Source organism: Bufo gargarizans, chromosome 9, assembly GCF_014858855.1.
Source record: "Bufo gargarizans isolate SCDJY-AF-19 chromosome 9, ASM1485885v1, whole genome shotgun sequence".
Classification (NCBI taxonomy): domain Eukaryota; kingdom Metazoa; phylum Chordata; class Amphibia; order Anura; family Bufonidae; genus Bufo; species Bufo gargarizans.
The window spans coordinates 194,061,699-194,086,665 of NC_058088.1; the positions used below are offsets into that span (position 1 = coordinate 194,061,699).

A 24,967-nucleotide genomic window follows, 5' to 3' on the forward strand; every position below is an offset into this window, starting at 1 on the left:
CCATTTTATTCTCCTGCTTGCAGTCAGTGAATGGCGACAACTTTGTGAAAACTCAGCAGCTGAAAGTGTGTAGACTTCTGACAGCTGAGGGCGTGTTACAGTTGTATCCAGTCTAAACCATCCTCTGCCAGACTCACTGATACAATGTAACAAAGCTTCAGCACTGGACAATTACACCAAGCCGTAGTTAAAGGATTCCCCATCATGTAGTTGCATTAATCTACAACCCCCCACCACCCAAAAAAAAATAAAAAATTGCCTGATTTATCTCTTTGGCTTCTGTGCTGTTGCTAGGCAACTCCTGTGCGGCGGCTGCTGCTGACATCCACCGCGACTCCCCTCCCCTCAGGGTCACATGACTGAGCAGACCCCACTAGGGGCACAACTGCAGATTTTAATTTTTTTTTTCGTTCCAAATTTTCCCGTGAGCGCAGTGTCATCACGGCGGAGACATCCTGCAAGGTCACCCAGGCGATTGCCGGCCTCCTGTCCACAGCAGCTGACAACGCACCGGTCCACGCCCCCTGCAGCCACGAAGGTTAATTACATTCAATAAAACAAAACCAGAAAAAAAAAGAAAAAAACTGCAAGATGCCATCTGCACAGCACGCAGCACCGCGCACTGATCCCGCGAAAACAGAGCGAGAAAATCTAATTAGCAGAGGAAAACAGGCGCCGGAGCGCCCCCGGGGGGCGGGGATCATCACTGATCGTGGCTGGAAATAAAGGGGGGCACTAGACACACATTCATTGCCTTGACTTTCAGTCGGGCCCAGTCCTTTCATCTGGCAATGTGATACATTGTATTTTCTTCTCCGTCTTTCCAATGTCAGATAATCCAGAATTTCCAACAATCCGGCACAGAATTCACGCCTCGCCTACAGAGGACGTCCCCCCTCTGCTGCTAAGGCTACTTTCACACCTGCGTTAGGTGCGGATCCGTCTTGGACCTGCACCTATAATGCAAACGTTTGTATCTGTTCAGAACGGATCCGTTTGCATTACCATGAACAAAAAAATAAAAAATACATTTTAGTTTTTTTGTTCATGATAATGCAAACAGATCCGTTTTGACTTACACCGAGAGTCAATGGGAGGCGGATCAGTTTTCAATTGCACCGTATTGTGTCAGTGAAATCGGATCCGTCCCTATTTTGATGTCCGCATCGCCAGGCGGACATCAAAACGCTGCAAGCAGCCTCCAGAGCGGAATGGAGGCTGAACGGAGGCAAACTGATGCATTCTGAGCGGATCCTTATCCATTCAGAATGCATTGGGGCTAAACTGATCCGTTTCGGGCCGTTTGCGAGAGCCCTGAAACGGATCGCACAGGCGGACCCAGAAACGCCAGTGTGAAAGTAGCCTAAGATGGGGACAGATTCAACACTGAGTGGCAATCGTCAGTCATGTGACCATCTGAAGGAATATGGCGTATCCACTGCAGAGAACGGACAGCGGTGCACGCATTTCCTCTTCCCTCTCCAATAGGAAAGCAGGATTCCTGCAAATGGCAATGCTAGGGAATTACATTCTGAGCACTTACCTCGGACACCAACTACTACCCAAATCATTCCCATCATTAGTGGGAATGATGGGAACAACAGTGGGGGAGGGGCAGCAGAAATATTCCCCATGGCTGGTCTTCCAGACACATGGGCAAAAGAAGTGTCAGGGAATTGTTATCAATGCGATTGCCTTACATGCATGTCACTACTTCGGGTCAACATAAAGCGCTCGCCCCATTTAGAGGAACCCACATTCATACGCCCTATTAGGGTGAAGAGGAAAAGGAGAAAACGTTCAGCCTGAGCGCAGCCAGGAGGGAGCAGAGCAGAGGGCGTCCTCCCAGGAATTCTGTTTACTTTTTTGAAAAATTAATAGTAATCACTAAGGGGGCAATTAAACCGCTGTCAGCACCGCAGCCAAAGCCAGAAGCCGTCTCCACCGTCCTCCCCGATCCAACCGCTGAGAAATCACCGCAGCTCCCACCTGTACCCGGAGCCGAAAATAGGCACAGGCCCCAGTACACATCATCACCACGTCAGCACCGCCATATAGTGCACCTCACCTCACCCACAGAGCGCCCCCACCAGTATAATACAGCAGAATAGTGAGCGCAGCTCTGGAGTATAATACAGGATGTAACTCAGGATCAGTACAGGATAAGTAATGTATGTACACAGTGACTGCACCAGCAGAATAGTGAGTGCAGCTCTGGAGTATAATACTGGATGTAACTCAGGATCAGTACAGGATAAGTAATGTATGTACACAGTGACTGCACCAGCAGAATAGTGAGGGCAGCTCTGGAGTATAATACAGGATGTAACTCAGGGTCAGTACAGGATAAGTAATGTATGTACACAGTGACTGCACCAGCAGAATAGTGAGTGCAGCTCTGGAGTATAATACAGGATGTAACTCAGGATCAGTACAGGATAAGTAATGTATGTACACAGTGACTGCACCAGCAGAATAGTGAGTGCAGCTCTGGAGTATAATACAGGATGTCACTCAGGATCAGTACAGGATAAGTAATGTATGTACACAGTGACTGCACCAGCAGAATAGTGAGGGCAGCTCCGGAGTATAATACAGGATGTAACTCAGGATCAGTACAGGATAAGTAATGTATGTACACAGTGACTGCACCAGCAGAATAGTGAGTGCAGCTCTGGAGTATAATACAGGATGTCACTCAGGATCAGTACAGGATAAGTAATGTATGTACACAGTGACTGCACCAGCAGAATAGTGAGGGCAGCTCCGGAGTATAATACAGGATGTAACTCAGGATCAGTACAGGATATATAATGTATGTACACAGTGACTGCACCAGCAGAATAGTGAGTTCAGCTCTGGAGTATAATACAGGATGACAGTTTTTATAATCACACACTAATAAACTGCCCGCCACATGCTTGCTCATGCCCAATATCTACGCTGAGCTCGGGCTGCAATCATTTTACGTTGTTATTTTGGTAGAGGTCCACATACAGTAGTTGATGCGCAGACTATTGCACCCCTGTGCAGATGATATGCATAAACAGGAACCTGAGAGACTGGTCCTCTATACCGCTCCCACACTTCTATCTATTGCACATCTACGTAGATCAGCGCTCAGGCTGCTGCCAATAAGACGGCGCCCCCCGCAGGACACCAGCTGCAGGGCTCATCACAGGAGAGAAGTCCGTATAGAACCTGGAGCAGCAGGATCCTGCCGGAAAAAAGGGAGCATTTCTACTGAGGTTAATAGAACTTTGACTGCTTGCTGTCAATGAATGAGAACATCCTTGTTCAGAACCAGAAAACCCATCCCGACCTGAGACTTCTCACAGCTGAGGGTTTGTTAGTGTGAATTCACACGCTGTGGACATTTGATGCCGACATCCCCAGTTTACACCAGTTGTGGGTGCGCACGCCCCAGAATCCAGTCCACACGATGGTTATACTGGTGGAGACTTTCGCCACTTATCTGAGGCCAAATAAGACATGGGGGTCATCTTCCGCAGAGAGGAGCCCCCATGTCGAGGATACGGCGTTGCCTACAAAGACTTCGGAGGCTTTAACGTATCCTCGTGAACGCTGAAAATCCGACCATCTACTGGGGGTTACAGAGTCACTTGATGTAATGCCGCCATCTTGACGTGACCTGCGGGCACCACCACATCACCAGGGCCCTACACCTTACATCTGGAGCCGTCCATTTCTGCAGAATCTGTCCTGACTGACGGCAGACGTCCACACAGCCCGAATCTTACTGAGGAGGCCGCCCCCAATAGCAGCGGCGGCAGGACACTTCTGGGCGCAGGTCGGGGGCCCCAACAGCGAGACTCCGACCAGTCAAGTGACATTATTAACATCTCGACAACTTTCCAACCTCTGCTTGCTGTCCTTGAATGGGAACATTCTTGATTACAAACAATGGCTGAAAACTTTTACAGACCTGACACTTCTCACAGCTGAGGAGTTGTTACAATTGTATCCAGTCCCTTTGAGACAGTGTGGACTCCAGGCTGATCCATATTGCCTGATACATCAGCTGTGAGAAGTGTTAAGTCAGGAGGGTGTCGACAAGAATGCTGCCATTCAGTGACAGCAAGCAGAGATGAAGCTTTACTGACTTAAGACTGGAGGAGCGGTTGATTACAGAACGCTTGTTATCGGTCACCTACCGCACCGCGGTCAGTGAGGAGCAGCACTCGTCTACATCCATCACTGCCAACCTGTGTGTGTCACATCAGACTACAACTCCCAGCATGTCTTCACAGACTGCAAGTGCAGTGGTACAGACACCACGCATGTACTACAACCCCCATGCTCTAGCAGCCACATACAGGTGTCAGGGCATAAGGAGAGTAGTCCGACAACAGGCTACACACCACTTTGATATGTCACTCTCAGGCCATGCTGGGAGTTGTAGTTCCACCAATGCTACAAGTGCAAAACACTGTGGGCATGCTGGGAGTTGCAGTCCCACAAAGAACACCTCTTGCAGAACATTGGGCTGTAGGATAAAAAGCTCTGACAGCATGCTGGAGGTTATAGTCCCACGGTATGGTGCGGGCATGCTGGGAGTTGTAGTTTTGCAACAGCTGGAGGCACACTGGTTGGGAAACACTTATATAGAGGACCACAGGCTGCAGACCAATGCACAATACACTGAGCTATTAGAGCATAATAGGAGTGATAGGACCCTCTAATTGTACTGGGACTATCTGCAGACTATTGCACAACATACAGCTGTCCATGAATGTCGGGAGTGATCATTCCAATATAATTAGACTACTGCACACAACTGCCAAAAGATGGTGGGAGTGATAGTTCAGCTGTAACTGACCTGGTTGCAGAGTATCAAACAGAGCAGTCAATGAATGCTGGGGATGATAGCTACAGTGCAATTAACCTGGCTGCAGAGCATTGCACTATCATACACAGAGTAGTCAGTGAATGCTGGGAGTGATTGCTGCACCACATTTAGAGGCCTTTGGCTGCAGACTATAGCACTACACTGGAAGATGCTGGGAGTGATAGTCCCAGTACAGCTGACCTGTCTGCAGACTATTGCACTGTACCACATACATCACTAGGTAAACAATCCCTCTGACAACTCCTCCGGGCAGCAGGGTGGGGGCAGGGTGACAGATCCCCAGGAGAAGCCATTACAGCCGGGGAGGGGGGTCCGCACCTCCCCCATCCCTCAGGCAGGCAGGAGGCGCCGTCCCCGGAGGAGGCCTCAGGCCTCGGCTGTCACTGCCCGGTGGCCCGCTCCGTCAGTGGAGGCCCCGGCCTGCCGTCAGCCCCTCCGCCGCCTCCCTGCGCCCTCCAGAGGGGAGCCTAAGAGGAGAAGATGGTTGCGGGGCCTGACCGAACAAAGCTTCGGCCTGGGCCCGTCCTCCCCCGCCTCTTTCCGGGATAGGATGACCCGGAGAGCCGTCCCACCGAGATACCGACCTGTTCTGGTGGAGCGCTCTGCGGGGGTGATGCCGGTGTGCTGCCGGGGTCGGGGCGGGTGCTCGGTGCGCAGGATGCCGGCGGATACAAGGCGGCTCAGCTCCGGCTTCGCCTCTCTCCTCCGTCTCTCTTGCTGTGTATTTTTTTTTTTCTCTCACTACAAGCCCCTCCCCCTCGGCGAGCTGTCAATCATCCAGCTCAAGACCAGCGCGCACTATGCGGCGAGCAGCGGCCTCTGCCGGCCCCCGGCGGTACTACAACAACAGCGGCAGCAGCCTGAGCCAAACTGATGGGAGGGTGCGGTACCGCACCGGCAAATTGCCTGTTATCAATTAAAGGGGATACATGGAAATGAAGCTTAATTGTTCTAGAAAGAAAAGTTATGCAAACTTTAGTTTATGGCATCCATCACAGGGAGCGGCACCTTGTTCAGGGACATCCTAAAACGTTTAATGTGAAAATGGCTTTAATGTGCCTGAACCTCAGCCAATTGCCTTCACCATTTGCACAACCTAAGTTCTCCTATTGAGTGACGTCAGGCTCTCAGAAACAGCGGCTATCAGAAGCGTAAAGGCTTATTCACAAAGCTAGCCGCAGGGTCAGCCGTAGCTCCGGCTCAGGTCTTAGTCCAGCGTGCCTCCAATGAGTCGCTGCACCTTGTGAGGAGGAGGAGGCCACCTCCAGGTTCACCTGCATTCAATCAACTGACTCAATCTGCTCCCATATAAATAGAGCTCGGACGTCACAGAGGCGCCTTGACGTTGGCGGTGCGGCCTCTGCATAGTTTTGGCCAAAGGTTTGTGCAACTAAACCCTCAGCTTTTGATGTATACTGTTAGACGGGGTAGTGGGTTTTGCTGCAGGTGTGCGGGGGATTTCCTGTGCTTTCTATGGTTGTAAGCCTCCCAGGGGCGTAGCTATAGGGGGTGCAGAGGTAGCAGTCACTACCGGGCCCAGGAGCCTGAGGGGCCCCAAAGACCCCTGTGCCATATAAGACACTGGCATTATACAAAGTGCATGCTGGTCTATTTACACCTCTGGCAGCGGGAAGGCTATGTGCGCCCCTGCCCCTTGCCAACAAGCACTGAGGGACGGGGGCCCAAGCTGAACTTTGCACCAGGGCCCGTGAGCCTTTAGCTACGCCTCAGCCTCCCATGTGCTCCCTGACACCAAGGCCGGTTATAAGTCCAGGGCTTAGCTCAGTCTCTCTCCAGGTTTGGTCTGAGGCCGGAATGCTCAAGTGTAGGAAAAGTTTGACTAGGCCTGAAGCTACAGGAGACCTCACATGCTGATGGAGGAGGACCAGAGAACCTGGAAGTCCACCGAATGTACATGGTGCTGAAATGGAGCTCAGGAGCAAGTCTGGGGTTCTCTTACTGAAGATCTCATGCCGGTCACTGTTCAGCCGGTGCTCCTATACCCAGTGTCAGCCGGTGCTCAAATACCCAGTGTCAGCCGGTGCTCCAATACCCAGTGTCAGCCGGTGCTCCAATACCCAGTGTCAGCCGGTGCTCCTATACCCAGTGTCAGCCGGTGCTCCTATACCCAGTGTCAGCCGGTGCTCCAATACCCAGTGTCAGCCGGTGCTCCTATACCCAGTGTCAGCCGGTGCTCCTATACCCAGTGTCAGCCGGTGCTCCTATACCCAGTGTCAGCCGGTGCTCCAATACCCAGTGTCAGCCGGTGCTCCTATACCCAGTGTCAGCCGGTGCTCCTATACCCAGTGTCAGCCGGTGCTCCAATACCCAGTGTCAGCCGGTGCTCCAATACCCAGTGTCAGCCGGTGCTCCAATACCCAGTGTCAGCCGGTGCTCCAATACCCAGTGTCAGCCGGTGCTCCAATACCCAGTGTCAGCCGGTGCTCCAATACCCAGTGTCAGCCGGTGCTCCTATACCCAGTGTCAGCCGATGCTCCTATTCGGCCGGTGCTCCTATACATCGGAGGTGTTTCTTGTACGTTAAGCCACATAAAACTCCCCAAAAAACAAGCTTCATGTCACTCATTTGCCTTGTGGGAACCAAAATCCATGAAGCTCCCGGGATGGGAAGCTGAGATCTTGGGTTCTGTCTCCAGGCAGCTGATTGAGGTTCAGGCACATGATGTACATTCGGCCATTTTCACATGAAATGTTTTAGGATCTCCCCAATCACCCACCTTATGGGAAAACACAAATATGTGCCTAGCCACGCCCTTAACTCCGCCCACAACATAACTGTACACACCCACATAGTAATTATTCCCTATTTCCGCCAGCACATAGTGGCTATGCCCAGATATGTGCCCCCCCCCTCACAGTAGCTATGCCCAGATATGTGCCCCCCCTCACAGTAGCTATGCCCAGATATGTGCCCCCCTCACAGTAGCTATGCCCAGATATGTGCCCCCCTCACAGTAGCTATGCCCAGATATGGGCCCCCCTCACAGTAGCTATGCCCAGATATGTGCCCCCCTCACAGTAGCTATGCCCAGATATGTGCCCCTCTCACAGTAGCTATGCCCAGATATGTGCCCCCCTCACAGTAGCTATGCCCAGATATGTGCCCCCCTCACAGTAGCTATGCCCAGATATGTGCCCCCCTCACAGTAGCTATGCCCAGATATGTGCCCCCCTCACAGTAGCTATGCCCAGATATGTGCCCCCCTCACAGTAGCTATGCCCAGATATGTGCCCCCCCCTCACAGTAGCTATGCCCAGATATGTGCCCCCCCCTCACGGTAGCTATGCCCAGATATGTGCCCCCCTCACGGTAGCTATGCCCAGATATGTGCCCCCCTCACGGTAGCTATGCCCAGATATGTGCCCCCCTCACGGTAGCTATGCCCAGATATGTGCCCCCCTCACGGTAGCTATGCCCAGATATGTGCCCCCTCACGGTAGCTATGCCCAGATATGTGCCCCCTCACGGTAGCTATGCCCAGATATGTGCCCCCTCACGGTAGCTATGCCCAGATATGTGCCCCCTCACGGTAGCTATGCCCAGATATGTGCCCCCCTCACGGTAGCTATGCCCAGATATGTGCCCCCCTCACAGTAGCTATGCCCAGATATGTGCCCCCCTCACAGTAGCTATGCCCAGATATGTGCCCCCCTCACAGTAGCTATGCCCAGATATGTGCCCCCCTCACAGTAGCTATGCCCAGATATGTGCCCCCCTCACAGTAGCTATGCCCAGATATGTGCCCCCCTCACAGTAGCTATGCCCAGATATGTGCCCCCCTCACAGTAGCTATGCCCAGATATGTGCCCCCCTCACAGTAGCTATGCCCAGATATGTGCCCCCCTCACAGTAGCTATGCCCAGATATGTGCCCCCCTCACAGTAGCTATGCCCAGATATGTGCCCCCCTCACAGTAGCTATGCCCAGATATGTGCCCCCCTCACAGTAGCTATGCCCAGATATGTGCCCCCCTCACAGTAGCTATGCCCAGATATGTGCCCCCTCACAGTAGCTATGCCCCCTCACAGTAGCTATGCCCAGATTGTGCCCCCTCACAGTAGCTATGCCCAGATATGTGCCCCCTCACAGTAGCTATGCCCAGATATGTGCCCCCTCACAGTAGCTATGCCCAGATATGTGCCCCCTCACAGTAGTTATGCCCAGATATGTGTCCCCCTCACAGTAGCTATGCCCAGATATGTGCCCCCCTCACAGTAGCTATGCCCAGATATGTGCCCCCCCTCACAGTAGCTATGCCCAGATATGTGCCCCCGCACAGACCAGCGTAGCAATGTGTGACAGATATGGTGCTGCCGCTGAGAGGAATGGTGGCGTGGGGAGCGGACGGCACCTGCTTCTCCGTTCCAATCAGCTGAGAGCAGGACATGCCTCAGCCGTTCAGGGACCACGGGACCGCCACTGAAACCCGGGACTGTCCCACCATATCCAGTACAGTTGAGAGGTATGACATTGTTATGGGGGCCCTGTGAATGGCACTATTATAGGGACATTGGTTGGAGTCCTGCAGCAGAGACTATTATGGTGACATTATTATGGGGTCTTGTGGCTTTCACTATTATGTGGACAGTGTATTGTTATGGGGCCCTGTGTCTGGCACTGTTATGGGGACATTGTTATGGTGGCCGTATGGCTGGCACTATTATGAGGACATTGCTATGGTGTCCTGAGGCAGGAACTATTATAGGGACATTATGGGGCTCTGTTGGCACTATTATGTGATGGGCTCATTGTTTGCATCATGAGGCTGATATCGGTCCTGACTTAGTACAGCTGAGGGTTTGTTACAGTTGTATCCAGGCTAGACAATCATCTGTGAGCTAAAACTCTAGTGGCACCTATCCTGATAGTTTGTTACAATGTATCATTGCAGTTATGGGTTTGGTATTTTAAGGCGCAGTACTCCTTTATGCCTGTAGATGGTGTATGTGCTGAATATTTCTCCAGTTGGAAGGAGAGCTGTAGAAAATGCATGGACACAGCGCCACCTGGAGGCTGATGGCAGCAATGAAACATATTAATAAGGGCTCATGGATACGAATGTATTTGTTTTCGTACCAATTTTTTGAAGGTCCGTATGCGGAACCATTCACTTCAATAGGGCTTGGGGGGGGGGGGGGAAACGGAAATGACATTCTTAGGGTACTTTCACACTAGCGTATTTCTTTTCTGGCGCTGAGTTCCGTCCTAGGGGCTCAAATCTGGAAAAGAACTGATCAGTTTTATCCTAATGCATTCTGAATGGAGAGTCCGTCCCTCAGGACGCATCAGGACGTCTTCAGTTCAGTCTTTTTGACTGATCAGGCTTTTCAGAAAACCGTAGCATGCTGTATTTTTACCTCCGGCCAAAAATCCTGAACACTTTGACTGAACGCCTGATCAGGCTTTTTTCCCATTGACTTGCATTAACGCCGGATCCGGCGCCGTGTGTTCTGTCAAACCGGATCCGGCTTTTGCATGTTAAACCCGAAAAATTGTAAAAAATAAATAAATGGCGGATCCGTTGTTTCCAATGCATTTTTTCATTGTGATCAAAATCCTGATCAAGATTCAAATGTACAAGTACCAAAAACATATCAAACTCTGCAGTAAAATCGTGATCGCGGACTTCTCATTGATGGAGGGAAGATGATTGCGATTCCCATCCTGGAGACGTCACGTGACCCCCGCGTGGCGCTGGATTAGGACTGAGCGCCATGTTGCTGTGATAGTAAAAATATATTATGGGATTGCTATGTGGGCCATTTCCGCTGTACAGTAACCTGGGCTGCAGGGGCGGACTGGGAACTTAACGTGGCCCTGGAAAAAAACTAAAAGTGGCCCCAATGTTGTAGGTGGGTCCAAATTGACAGAAGGTGGCCAATACAAGTTGGCAGAGTCAGTTATACCACAGTGCGGCACAGAATACTATGCCCAGACGTGGTCCCGCTGTGGTGGCCATCAGTAGCCGCCACGTCCTGTCCTCCTCCTCCTTCAGTTGTCTCTACATGGATGCGGAGCAGGGGCTTAGGAGGGGAGATGTGGGCCACAGCACCAAGACCGGACTCCCTCTACTAATGACTCCCATAGTGCCCCCAGTAGTGGCAGTGAGGAGGGCACAGGTGGCCCTGTGGGCATCGGCACACCGGAAAATCCCCTGTAGGGTCTATGGCCAATCTGCCCCAGCAAGCATGGTGCAGGGATATTGCTGGGGTGGTGATGGGGTGATGCCAGGGATGGTGAAAGGGCGTGCTTTCCAAGGGTCCCTCTTTTCAACTTGGGGAATTATTGCATAAATGTGCATTCATATATTTACTACATTGCTCCTTACTAAACTTCGCAATTTTCAAAAGTTGGGAGGTATGAAAGGGTGGTGCAGGGATGGTGATAGGGTGATGCCAAGGTGCTGCAGCGATGGTGATGGGGTGATGCCAAGGTGCTGCAGCGATGGTGATGGGGTGATGCCAAGGTGCTGCAGCGATGGTGATGGGGTGATGCCAAGGTGCTGCAGCGATGGTGATAGGGTGATGCCAAGGTGCTGCAGCGATGGTGATGGGGTGATGCCAAGGTGCTGCAGCGATGGTGATAGGGTGATGCCAAGGTGCTGCAGCGATGGTGATGGGGTGATGCCAAGGTGCTGCAGCGATGGTGATGGGGTGATGCCAAGGTGCTGCAGCGATGGTGATGGGGTGATGCCAAGGTGCTGCAGCGATGGTGATAGGGTGATGCCAAGGTGCTGCAGCGATGGTGATAGGGTGATGCCAAGGTGCTGCAGCGATGGTGATAGGGTGATGCCAAGGTGCTGCAGCGATGGTGATAGGGTGATGCCAAGGTGCTGCAGCGATGGTGATAGGGTGATGCCAAGGTGCTGCAGCGATGGTGATAGGGTGATGCAGCGATGGTGATAGGGTGATGCCAAGGTGCTGCAGCGATGGTGACGGGGTGGTAAAGGAATGGTGCCAGGATGGTGATAAGGTTTTGCACAGATGGCGTTGGAGTGATGCAGGGATGGTGACAGGGTTGTGCCTGGATGGTGCCAGTTGGGACTGAGACATCTTGTCAGTGACACAACCTTCTAATATGGGAGAGCAAGGAATATGTACAGCAATCGACTGAGAGCCGGAGGATCAGCCTCGCGCCGCCACAGCTACAAGTGTAAGACGACCTCCACGAGGAGCGCCGCGCCTGTCCCTCCGCCGTATAAATAGCGCTTCATTTATAGCCGCGGCCTCCACCGAAACCTCCAGCTGTTAGATAGGAATAGTCCGAGACTTCTACCGATGCTGAGCCCCCGGGGTACAGAACACTGATAATATACAGGGGGGACGTGTGTCTGAGACTGTATCACACAGGGTAGGATTAGATACACAGCTCAGCAGGCTGTATCACACAGGATAGGATTAGATACACAGCTCAGCAGACAGTATCACACAGGATAGGATTAGATACACAGCACTGCAGACAGTATCACACAGGATAGGATTAGATACACGGCTCAGCAGACAGTATCACACAGGATAGGATTAGATACACGGCTCAGCAGGCAGTATCACACAGGATAGGATAGGATTAGATACACAGCTCAGCAGACAGTATCACACAGGATAGGATTAGATACACAGCTCAGCAGACAGTATCACACAGCATCGGATTAGATACACAGCTCAGCAGACAGTATCACACAGGAGAGGATTAGATACACAGCTCTGCAGACAGTATCCCACAGGATAGGATTAGATACACAGCTCAGCAGACAGTATCACACAGGAGAGGATTAGATACACAGCTCTGCAGACAGTATCCCACAGGATAGGATTAGATACACAGCTCCGCAGACAGTATCACACAGGATAGGATTAGATACACAGCTCAGCAGACAGTATCACACAGGATAGGATTAGATACACAGCTCAGCAGACAGCATCACACAGGATAGGATTAGATACACAGCTCAGCAGTCAGTATCACACAGGAGAGGATTAGATACACAGCTCAGCAGACAGTATCACACAGGATAGGATTAGATACACAGCTCAGCAGGCAGTATCACACAGGATAGGATTAGATACACAGCTCAGCAGGCAGTATCACACAGGATGGGATTAGATACACATCCCAGCAGACAGTATCACACAGGGTAGGATTAGATACACAGCTCAGCAGGCAGTATCACACAGGATAGGATTAGATACACAGCTCAGCAGGCAGTATCACACAGGATGGGATTAGATACACATCCCAGCAGACAGTATCACACAGGGTAGGATTAGATACACAGCTCAGCAGACAGTATCACACAGGATAGGATTAGATACACATCCCAGCAGACAGTATCACACAGGATAGGATTAGATACACAGCTCAGCAGACAGTATCACACAGGGTAGGATTAGATACACAGCTCAGCAGACAGTATCACACAGGAGAGGATTAGATACACAGCTCAGCAGACCGTATCACACAGGATAGGATTAGATACACAGCTCAGCAGGCAGTATCACACAGGATAGGATTAGATACACAGCTCAGCAGACAGTATCACACAGGATAGGATTAGATACACAGCTCAGCAGACAGTATCACACAGGATAGGATTAGATACACAGCTCAGCAGACAGTATCACACAGGATAGGATTAGATACACAGCTCAGCAGACAGTATCTCACACACAATATGACACACAAGCTGAGATACAGTGGTGTGATACATGTGATCCGCTGTTGCAGTCCTTCCTGCGCTCAGTAGATAAGACTTGTGGTCTCTCATTGCCGGCGCTCAGGACGGGCACTGGTGCTGTTTATGGACGGTCATCCCTCCGAGATGCTGCAGTCGTCTCCACCAGTCATCCAGGGGGCGACAGGGAAGACTGACCTGGAGTCAAACATGGGAAACAAGGCCCCCGTGATAGAGGCCCCCGTGATAGAGGCCCCCGTGATAGAGGCCCCCGTGATAGAGGCCCCACCACCCATCCCTCATGTCACACCTACTATATCTAATACACAGCACTATACACGGTGTTCACTGCGGGGATATGTGGGCACTGTATGGGAATTAGTGTTGATCATGAATATTCAAATTGCTAATTTTTATCGTGAATATCGGCACCTCGAGAATTCACGAATATTTAGAATATAGTGACATATATTCGAGATTTTTTTAAATTAGGTACAGCTGATCCCTCCCTGCCTCTGGCTTGTGGGCCAATGAGAAGGCTGCGATATCTTTGGCTTTAGTATTAGTGTTGATTGCAAATTTTTCAATTGCCGATTTCCGCAATCAAGAAAATAATGACTGGAGATAACGAATTCTCGAATTTTCGAATATATATGGTGAATATTCACCCAAATATTAGCGAAATATCACAAATTCAAATATTGCCCCTGCCGCTCATCACTAAGTGGGGATATGTGGGCACTGTATGACACTGCGATATGTGGGCACTGCACGGTGATATGTGGGCACTGCACGCTGATATGTGGGCACTGTATGACACTGCTATATGTGGGCACTGCGCGGTGATATGTGGGCACTGCACGCTGATATGTGGGCACTGCATGACACTGCTATATGTGGGCACTGTATGACACTGCTATATGTTCACTGCACTGTGATATGTGGGCACTGTATGACACTGCTATATGTGGGCACTGCACGGTGATATGTGGGCACTGCATGGTGATATGTGGGCACTGTATGACACTGCTATATGTGGGCACTGCACGGTGATGTGTGGGCACTGCACAGTGATATGTGGGCACTGCATGGTGATATGTGGGCACTGCACAGTGATATGTGGGCACTGCACGGTGATATATGTTCACTGGGCAGTGATATGTAGGCACTGCATGGTGATATGTGGGCACTGCACAGTGTTATGTGGGCACTGTATGACACTGCTATATGTGGGCACTGCACGGTGATATGTGGGCACTGTATGATACTGCTATATGTGGGCACTGCACGGTGATGTGTGGGCACTGCACGGTGATGTGTGGGCACTGCATGGTGATATGTGGGCACTGCATGACACTGCTATATGTTCACTGCACAGTGATAGGTGGGACGTTACATACATGTAAAGCGGCAAATAATATTTTATCATTTGATTATGCGCCCAGTTCCCAAATAATCAGCTTGCGGGCAGAGAGGGAGGTTGGCAGCAGCGCCATATGCCAGGGTTACAATCCTGCTGTCCTGTGTAACTGTAAGCTGCTTAATCGTTATGTCATTCAACAAGGGGTTAAAGCTGTGACCTCTGCAACCAATTATGCCCGTCCAAGGTCATTTAAAGGGCTCGTCCACCCACAACCGCTGCACCATGAAGAGCTCTGCCCGTCTCTAACACAGTATATCCTGTAGATCAATTCTTTCTATTTTTTTTAAATATCTGCTTCTTATCAGTGAATGGGAACATTGTAGTTTACCCCAGAGACTAGTAAAGAGCTGCTACCTCCAACAGCTGGTGGTTTGTTGCAATGTATAACTGTAGACAAGTCCATGACATGGCAGAGCTGTGTGTGTCCTATGATGTCACAGCGTGGTCATGTTATGTCACAACATCAAGTCACGTGACTGGGAAAACCTGAATTACCAGCTGAGAGCGACTTACCGGAGAGCGACTTACCGGAGAGCGACTTACCGGAGAGCCTTCATATAGAAGAAAGAGGCCCCGGCGTGGAGATATCTGAGGTAAGTGACTCTGCTGCCAGCGCAAGGTGTGAAAGTATGAGGGACGCCTGCCAACAATACTGAGGGGGGGGGATAGCGAGATCTGGGGGCGCTTTATGTCTCGTCCTATAAGCTCACACTCTTGTCGCCCTCCTCTGTTGCAACTGTCAAGTTGCAACTTTTTTTCTGCAACGTTTTAATAAAATAAGTTCCAGTGACTAATCTGGAGTGAAGCTCATTAACATAGATGGCCACGCCCACTCTACGACAAATTTTTTTAAATTGTAGTGAGAGGTGTGAAAATAGAAAAAGTTGCAAATTTTCTGCTGAGCCCCCAAAAAAAAATCCGAACATTTTGCAACTTTTTGAAGCCAAAATTCGGGAGTAAAGACAGGGATAAATCAGGGCGTCTGTTCCTATGAGCTCAAATACATGGATCCATCCCGGTCTGTGTGTTGTACTTACTTTGGGTTAAAAACACCAAAACTGGACATCCAGAGATGAATTATTAAGACAAAGATATTTAATAGTTTCTATTCCAGAACAGAAAAATAACGCAAAGTCCTTGTAGTCATGAAGTCCCGTGTCTCCATGGAGGCGCTCACCATAACGAAGACAACATCTGACATGTACTCGACGAGAGCCAAAGAACCTCCACAAAGTTAAACTGCAAGTAACCAGTCACAAATCCTCCCATGACATCACTGATATGGTGGCGGCCAATCATAATGCGAGACACTCCAACACTGAAGGCCCACAGGACCAGGAGAACCCGCAACGGGATGGCGAGCACTAGATGGTTGAGGAAGAACTTGGACACCATAGTGGCCCGACTGGCATGTCCTGCTGGGAAGGCATAGACATCGAGAACGAGATAATCCAAGATACTAGGATTAACGTCATATGGACCACGGCGTTTCATCAACTTCTGTAGTCCAGCCACTGTGAGAATGTCCAGAAGAAGAGCTGCCAGGGAAGGAAGGAGAATATGGTAAAATATAACTGCTATAATACTGCCTCCTATGTACAAGAATATAACTGCTATAATACTGCCTCCTATGTACAAGAATATAACTACTATAATACTGCTCCTATGTACAAGAATATAACTACTATAATACTGCTCCTATGTACAAGAATATAACTACTATAATACTGCCTCCTATGTACAAGAATATAACTGCTATAATACTGCCTCCTATGTACAAGAATATAACTGCTATAATACTGCCTCCTATGTACAAGAATATAACTACTATAATACTGCTCCTATGTACAAGAATATAACTACTATAATACTGCTCCTATGTACAAGAATATAACTACTATAATACTGCTCCTATGTACAAGAATATAACTACTATAATACTGCCTCATATGTACAAGAATATAACTGCTATAATACTGCCTCCTATGTACAAGAATATAGCTACTATAATACTGCCTCCTATGTACAAGAATATAGCTACTATAATACTGCTCCTATGTACAAGAATATAACTACTATAATACTGCTCCTATGTACAGGAATATAACTACTATAATACTGCTCCTATGTACAGGAATATAACTACTATAATACTGCTCCTATGTACAAGAATATAACTGCTATAATACTGCTCCTATGTACAGGAATATAACTAGTATAATACTGCTCCTATGTACAAGAATATAACTGCTATAATACTGCTCCTATGTACAGGAATATAACTAGTATAATACTGCTCCTATGTACAAGAATATAACTGCTATAATACTGCCTTCTATGTACAAGGATATAACTACTATAATACTGCTCCTATGTACAAGAATATAACTACTATAATACTGCTCCTATGTACAAGAATATAACTGCTATAATACTGCTCCTATGTACAAGAATATAACTACTATAATACTGCCTCCTATGTACAAGAATATAACTACTATAATACTGCTCCTATGTACAAGAATATAACTACTATAATACTGCCTCCTATGTACAAGAATATAACTACTATAATACTGCTCCTATGTACAGGAATATAACTACTATAATACTGCCTCCTATGTACAAGAATATAACTACTATAATACTGCTCCCTATGTACAAGAATATAACTACTATAATACTGCTCCCTATGTACAAGAATATAACTACTATAATACTGCTCCTATGTACAAGAATATAACTACTATAATACTGCTCCTATGTACAGGAATATAACTACTATAATACTGCTCCTATGTACAAGAATATAACTGCTATAATACTGCTCCTATGTACAGGAATATAACTGCTATAATACTGCTCCTGGTTGGGGTCGGTTAGTTGCTTGCAGTGGGTGACGTGTGCTCAGTGATTTGCTATGAGGACATCACTGGTTTTGCGGCGTCTCTCTGCTCTCGCTGCGCTCTCTCCGGAGGGTGCAGTCTCGTGGCCGTCTCTTTCTCCTGCGGTGATTCAGCAGGGGATCAGTTTGAGGGTGTCAGCACTTTAGACGCTCTACCCCCAGAAATAGCTGCAGGTGGTGCAGTCAGTCACAGATCACCTAATCCCGCTCCTGGTGTTCTTTGACCCAAATAATTAGGATCAGGGAGAATCGCCGGGCGCTGGCGTCCTGACACACTGTGACGGGTCTGCTCTCTGTCACACGCAGGGACCTCGCTGCCTCTGGACAGAATGTTCCTGAAAACATGAGCTAGAAAAGACTGTGAATTGTGGCGCGGGCTCATGATGTCTGTGTTTAGTGCTCAGCTGCACTGGGGCCCTCAGGGGCCCTACACCTGTGATGAACCTGTCACTAGGACAGTATAGACATATTTAAATATTTATGCTTCAAACCTTCACCATTTTCACAATCTCTGCTTGCGGTCAGTGAATGGGATTACTGCCAGAGGCTGACAACGCATCCTACTCTCCAATTGATTTAATTCCTGATTTCGGTACAACGTATCACATGATCAGGATGGGTCTTCAGAACATGTGCTCCAACTGACAGCAAGCAGAGATCTTCAAAACTGAGAAGAACTGAAACAATATTGGAGAAATTTACATAAAACTGGGCAAACTCTTCATGATATTCCTGTACTGTTATGTAGGCCCTAGGTGGCACAGTTATGTAGGCCCTGGGTGGCACAGTTATGTAGGCCCTGGGTGGCACAGTTATGTAGGCCCTGGGTGGCACAGTTATGTAGGCCCTGGGTGGCACTGTTATGTAGGCCCTGGATGGCACTGTTATGTAGGCCCTGGGTGGCACTGTTATGTAGGCCCTGGGTGGCACTGTTATGTAGGCCCTGGGTGGCACTGTTATGTAGGCCCTGGGTGGCACTGTTATGTAGGCCCTGGGTGGCACTGTTATGTAGGCCCTGGGTGGCACTGTTATGTAGGCCCTGGGTGGCACTGTTATGTAGGCCCTGGGTGGCACAGTTATGTAGGCCCTGGGTGGCACAGTTATGTAGGCCCTGGGTGGCACAGCTATGTAGACACTGGGACACAGCTATGTGGACCCTGTGGGGCACAGTTGTGTGGCACAGTTATGTGGACACTGTGTGGCAATGTTAGGGCTTGTTCACACGACCATATGGCTTTTTCAGTGTTTTGCGGGCCGTTTTAAACGGATCAGTTTTTACGTTTTTTGTTTCAGTAGTGTTTCCCGGCACTGGGTGGTCCTGTTATGTAGATGTATGGCACTGTTATGTAGGCACTGTATGGCACTGTTATGTAGGCACTGTATGGCACTGTTATGTAGGCACTGTATGGCACTGTTATGTAGGCACTGTATGGTCCTGTTATGTAGGCACTGTATGGCATTGTTATGTAGGTATATGACACTGTAATGTAGGCACTGTAATGTGAGTACTGTTATGTAGGCATCGTATGGCACTGTTATGTAGGCACTGTTATGTAGGCATCGTATGGTACTGTTATGTAGACACTGTATGGCACTGTTATGTAGGCACTGTATGGCACCATTATTTAGGCACTGTTATGTAGGCACCGTATGGCACTGTTATGTAGGCACCGTATGGCACTGTTATGTAGGCACTGTATGGCACTGTTATGTAGGCACTGTATGGCACTGTTATGTAGGCACTGTATGGCACTGTTATGTAGGCACTGTATGGCACTGTTATGTAGGCACTGTATGGCACTGTTATGTAGGCACTGTATGGTCCTGTTATGTAGGCACTGTATGGTCCTGTTATGTAGGCACTGTATGGCACTGTTATGTAGGCATCGTATGGCACTGTTATGTAGGCACTGTTATGTAGGCATCGTATGGTACTGTTATGTAGACACTGTATGGCACTGTTATGTAGGCACTGTATGGCACCATTATTTAGGCACTGTTATGTAGGCACCGTATGGCACTGTTATGTAGGCACCGTATGGCACTGTTATGTAGGCACTGTATGGCACTGTTATGTAGGCACTGTATGGCACTGTTATGTAGGCACTGTATGGCACTGTTATGTAGGCACTGTATGGCACTGTTATGTAGGCACTGTATGGCACTGTTATGTAGGCACTGTATGGCACTGTTATGTAGGCACTGTATGGCACTGTTATGTAGGCACTGTATGGTCCTGTTATGTAGGCACTGTATGGTCCTGTTATGTAGGCACTGTATGGCACTGTTATGTAGGCACTGTATGGCACCGTTATTTAGGCACTGTTATGTAGGCACCGTATGGCACTGTTATGTAGGCACTGTATGGCACGGTTATGTAGGCACTGTATGGCACCATTATTTAGACACTGTTATGTAGGTATATGGCACTGTTATGTAGGCACCGTATGGCACTGTTATGTAGGCACTGTATGGCACTGTTATGTAGGCACTGTATGGCACCATTATTTAGGCACTGTTATGTAGGCACCGTATGGCACTGTTATGTAGGCACTGTATGGCACTGTTATGTAGGCACTGTATGGCACTGTTATGTAGGCACTGTATGGCACTGTTATGTAGGCACTGTATGGCACTGTTATGTAGGCACTGTATGGCACTGTTATGTAGACACTGTATGACACTGTTATGTAGGCACTGTATGGTCCTGTTATGTAGGCACTGTATGGCACTGTTATGTAGGCACTGTATGGCACTGTTATGTAGGCACTGTATGGTCCTGTTATGTAGGCACTGTATGGCATTGTTATGTAGGTATATGACACTGTAATGTAGGCACTGTAATGTGAGTACTGTTATGTAGGCATCGTATGGCACTGTTATGTAGGCACTGTTATGTAGGCATCGTATGGTACTGTTATGTAGACACTGTATGGCACTGTTATGTAGGCACTGTATGGCACTGTTATTTAGGCACTGTTATGTAGGCACCGTATGGCACTGTTATGTAGGCACCGTATGGCACTGTTATGTAGGCACTGTATGGCACTGTTATGTAGGCACTGTATGGCACTGTTATGTAGGCACTGTATGGCACTGTTATGTAGGCACTGTATGGCACTGTTATTAGGCACTGTATGGCACTGTTATGTAGGCACTGTATGGCACTGTTATGTAGGCACTGTATGGCACTGTATGTAGGGCACGTATGGTCCGGTTATGTAGGCACTGTATGGCACTGGTATGTAGGCACTGTATGGCCCCGTTATTTAGGCACTGTTCTGTAGGCACCCGTATGGCACTGTTATGTAGGCACTGTATGGCACGGTTTATGTAGGCACTGTATGGCACCATTATTTAGACACGGTTATGTAGGTATATGGCACTGTTATGTAGGCACCGTATGCACTGTTATGGAGATATATGGCAACTGTTAGTAGGCACTGTATGGCACCATTATTTAGGCACTGTTATGTAGGCACCTGTATGGCACTGTTATGTAGGCACTGTATTGGCACTGTTATGTAGGCACTGTATGGCCACGGTTATGTAGGCACTGTATGTCACTGTTATTGTAGGGCAACTGTATGGCACTGTTATGTAGGCACTGTATGGCACTGTTATGTAGGCACTGTATGGCACCATTATTTAGGACACTGTTATGTAGGTATATGGCATGTTATGTAGGCACTGTATGGCACTGTTATGTAGGTATATGACACTGTTAACTAGGCACTGTATGGCACTGTTATGTAGGCACTGTATGGCACTGTTATGTAGGTATATGACACTGTTAACTAGGCACTGTATGGCACTATTATGTAGGCACTGTATGGCACTGTTATGTAGGCACTGTATGGCACCATTATTTAGACACGGTTATGTAGGTATATGGCACTGTTATGTAGGCACCGTATGGCACTGTTATGTAGGTATATGACACTGTTATGTAGGCACTGTATGGCACTATTATGTAGGCACTGTATGGCACTGTTATGTAGGCACTGTATGGCACTGTTATGTAGGCACTGTATGGTCCTGTTATGTAGGCACTGTATGGCACTGTTATGTAGGCACTGTATGGCACTGTTATGTAGGCACTGTATGGTCCTGTTATGTAGGCACTGTATGGCACTGTTATGTAGGTACCGTATGGCACTGTTGTGTAGGTATATGACACTGTTAACTAGGCACTGTATGGCACTATTATGTAGGCACTGTATGGCACTGTTATGTAGGCACTGTATGGCACTGTTATGTAGGCACTGTATGGCACTGTTATGTAGGCACTGTATGGCACTGTTATGTAGGCACTGTATGGCACTGTTATGTAGGTATATGGCACCATTATTTAGACACTGTTATGTAGATATATGGCACTGTTATGTAGGCACCGTATGGCACTGTTATGTAGGTTTATGGCACTGTTATGTAGGTATATGGCACTGTTATGTAGGCACCGTATGGCACTGTTATGTAGGTATATGGCACTGTTATGTAGGTATATGGCACTGTTATGTAGGCACCGTATGGCACTGTTATGTAGGCACCGTATGGCACTGTTATGTAGGCACCGTATGGCACTGTTATGTAGGCACCGTATGGCACTGTTATGTAGGCACCGTATGGCACTGTTATGTAGGCACTGTTATGTAGGCACTGTTATGTAGGTATATGGCACTGTTATGTAGGCATCGTATGGCACTGTTATGTAGGCACCGTATGGCACTGTTATGTAGGCATCGTATGGCATCGTATGGCACTTATGTAGGCATCGTATGGCACTGTTATGTAGGCATCGTATGGCACTGTTATGTAGGCATCGTATGGCACTGTTATGTAGACACTGTATGGCACTGTTATGTAGGCACTGTATGGCACTGTTATGTAGGCACTGTATGGCACTGTTATGTAGACACTGTATGGCACTGTTATGTAGGCACTGTATGGCACTGTTATGTAGGCACTGTATGGCACTGTTATGTAGACACTGTATGGCACTGTTATGTAGGCATCGTATGGCACTGTTATGTAGACACTGTATGGCACTGTTATGTAGGCATCGTATGGCACTGTTATGTAGACACTGTATGGCACTGTTATGTAGACACTGTATGGCACTGTTATGTAGGCATCGTATGGCACTGTTATGTAGACACTGTATGGCACTGTTATGTAGGCATCGCATGGCACTGTTATGTAGGCACTGTTTGGCACTATGTTATATGGGCACTGTAGGGGCCTTCACTGTCTTGATCTCGTCTGACTTAAAGGGGCAGGCCGAGCTCTAGAGATGACTGCCCCCCATGTGATAAGCCCGCTCCAGGCGGCACTACGGCTGCACACAGGTCTCAGTGCCAGGCTTCTATTTCACTTGGGAATAATCGGAGGCGTGTGGTGGACGCTTATCTCCGTTGCTCCATTAACATCTCTTGCTAAGCTAAGGGGCCGCCGCCCGGCCTCCATCACTCCTGTCACAGGTCACGTCTGCACTTCTCGTGTCTTCTCCACTCACATCAAGAGCTGCTTTCAAAATGATACTGGTCGCCCTTGGAGACCCGCAGCCGCTTAGCTCCACCCCTCTTCTAGACATGTGACCTGACCTGTAAATATTATCTGCGCTCCCCTGATGCCATTCTCTGGATGCAGCTTTGGATGTGACTGGAGAAGAAAACATAATGTGGAGAAGGAAAGCAAAAGGCTGTAAACTGTATAAATCAAAACACGTGGCCTGACGTGGTCATCTGACCCCCTGACCAGCTAGCCTGGGTAACGGGCTACAACCCCTGTGGCGGCCATATTGGTTTCCACTCAGGTTTCCCAAAAACAGATACAATCTAGAGATGGGTAAACTGAATCCAGAATGGATCACATGTAGTATAGACTTTCTGTTCCAATTCCTAATTCTTTTTAAGACCTCTGCTTGCTGTCAGTAAATAGGAATAGTCTTATTTACATCCATAAGCCGCCGTACACCCCTCCTGACCTGATCCTTCTCACAGCTGAGGGTTTGTTACAGTTGTTTCCAGTCTGTGAGCTGCAGACTGATACTTTGTAACAAACTGTCAGGACAGGAGAGAGATGAGCGCTGCTGGGTGAGAGGATTGTGCAGACTGTAACAAACCCTCAGCTGGGATGTAAACAAAAGGCTCCTTTTCACTGACAGCAAGCAGAGCTACATGAGGAGGCGGCTAAGAGCAAAGTCTTACCCAGCAGCAGGTTCACCAGGACTTCTTGGCCGGCCAGCGTGTTGCTCTTCCACAGGCAGATCACTGTGCCCAGGATCCAGGGGAAGCCGTGGCTGGTTATGCCGATGAGCTTGACCATGGAGCGGGCGCTGCCCCAAGACGAGGTGCTGTGGGCACAGACGCCGAGCCTCTTGGACATGGCGATATCTATGGCGATGAGGGAGTTCCAGGCGATGCCTTTAAAGGACGGGTTGAGCTGCATGCAGTCCTCCTCCGGCAGCTGCTGGCTCTGCCGCCTCTCGCGGGCGCCCTCGCTGGGGTTGCCGTACTGCCCGCTCTGCTTCCTGTTGAAGTTTCTGCCCTCCTGGGGCGATGTCGTCGGCTGGTTCAGGGACATGAACTCCGGTCGGGCCAGCACGTTGTTCCGGTCCCGGACTCTGTTCCGTTTCTGGGGGGCTGGCATCTTCACGGGACCCCCAAAGCTGTGGGCACAGCTTTCTTCAAAAGACGGCGGGCACGAGAGAGGCTTTGTTGTATGGGCGAGGGCGCTGCTCCCTGCCACATGTCCCAAGTTATATTTAGTTAAGGCAGATGCCCCATGTGTTTATCCATAGTCCTGCCGACGAGCCGTCCAATGGGGAAGGCCGCCCCTTGGAAAGTAACCTGAGGCCTGACATGGGCTATTTAAACCCGAGGGCGCAGAGGATTCTGGGATATGTAGTCACTGGCGGTGCCAACTCCACTTCTCACATGACGTGAGGATGAGCAGAAGCAGCTGCCCGGCTCACAGCGGGGTCACCTCAGTTCAGGGCTTTATCTACCGCTTATTTCTGGGTGACAACCAATATGGCCGCCGGGACGGCTCCCCTAGGGGCTCTTACTCATACA

General features: G+C 49.0%; 2 protein-coding genes across 15 annotated transcripts in view; both read right to left on the reverse strand.

Moving 5' to 3' along the window:
• The window catches only part of PRRC2B (proline rich coiled-coil 2B), a 32,453-nt gene extending 26,847 nt beyond the window's left edge, over positions 1-5,606 (reverse strand). For all 14 annotated transcript variants that reach the window (XM_044269150.1, XM_044269164.1, XM_044269155.1 and 11 more), the window contains exon 1: positions 5,455-5,606. The gene's annotated coding sequence lies outside the window, so the exon portion shown is untranslated. The remainder of the gene's footprint in view (positions 1-5,454) is intronic.
• Positions 5,607-16,059: 10,453 nt separating this feature from the next.
• On the reverse strand, positions 16,060-24,722 carry PLPP7 (phospholipid phosphatase 7 (inactive)). Its single transcript, XM_044269199.1, has 2 exons — positions 24,101-24,722; positions 16,060-16,524 (listed from the first exon to the last, which is right to left on the reverse strand). Exons 1-2 carry the CDS (start codon positions 24,540-24,542, stop codon positions 16,160-16,162), a joined length of 807 nt encoding a protein of 268 aa, XP_044125134.1. The 5' UTR covers positions 24,543-24,722; the 3' UTR covers positions 16,060-16,159.
• Positions 24,723-24,967: the final 245 nt, after the last annotated feature.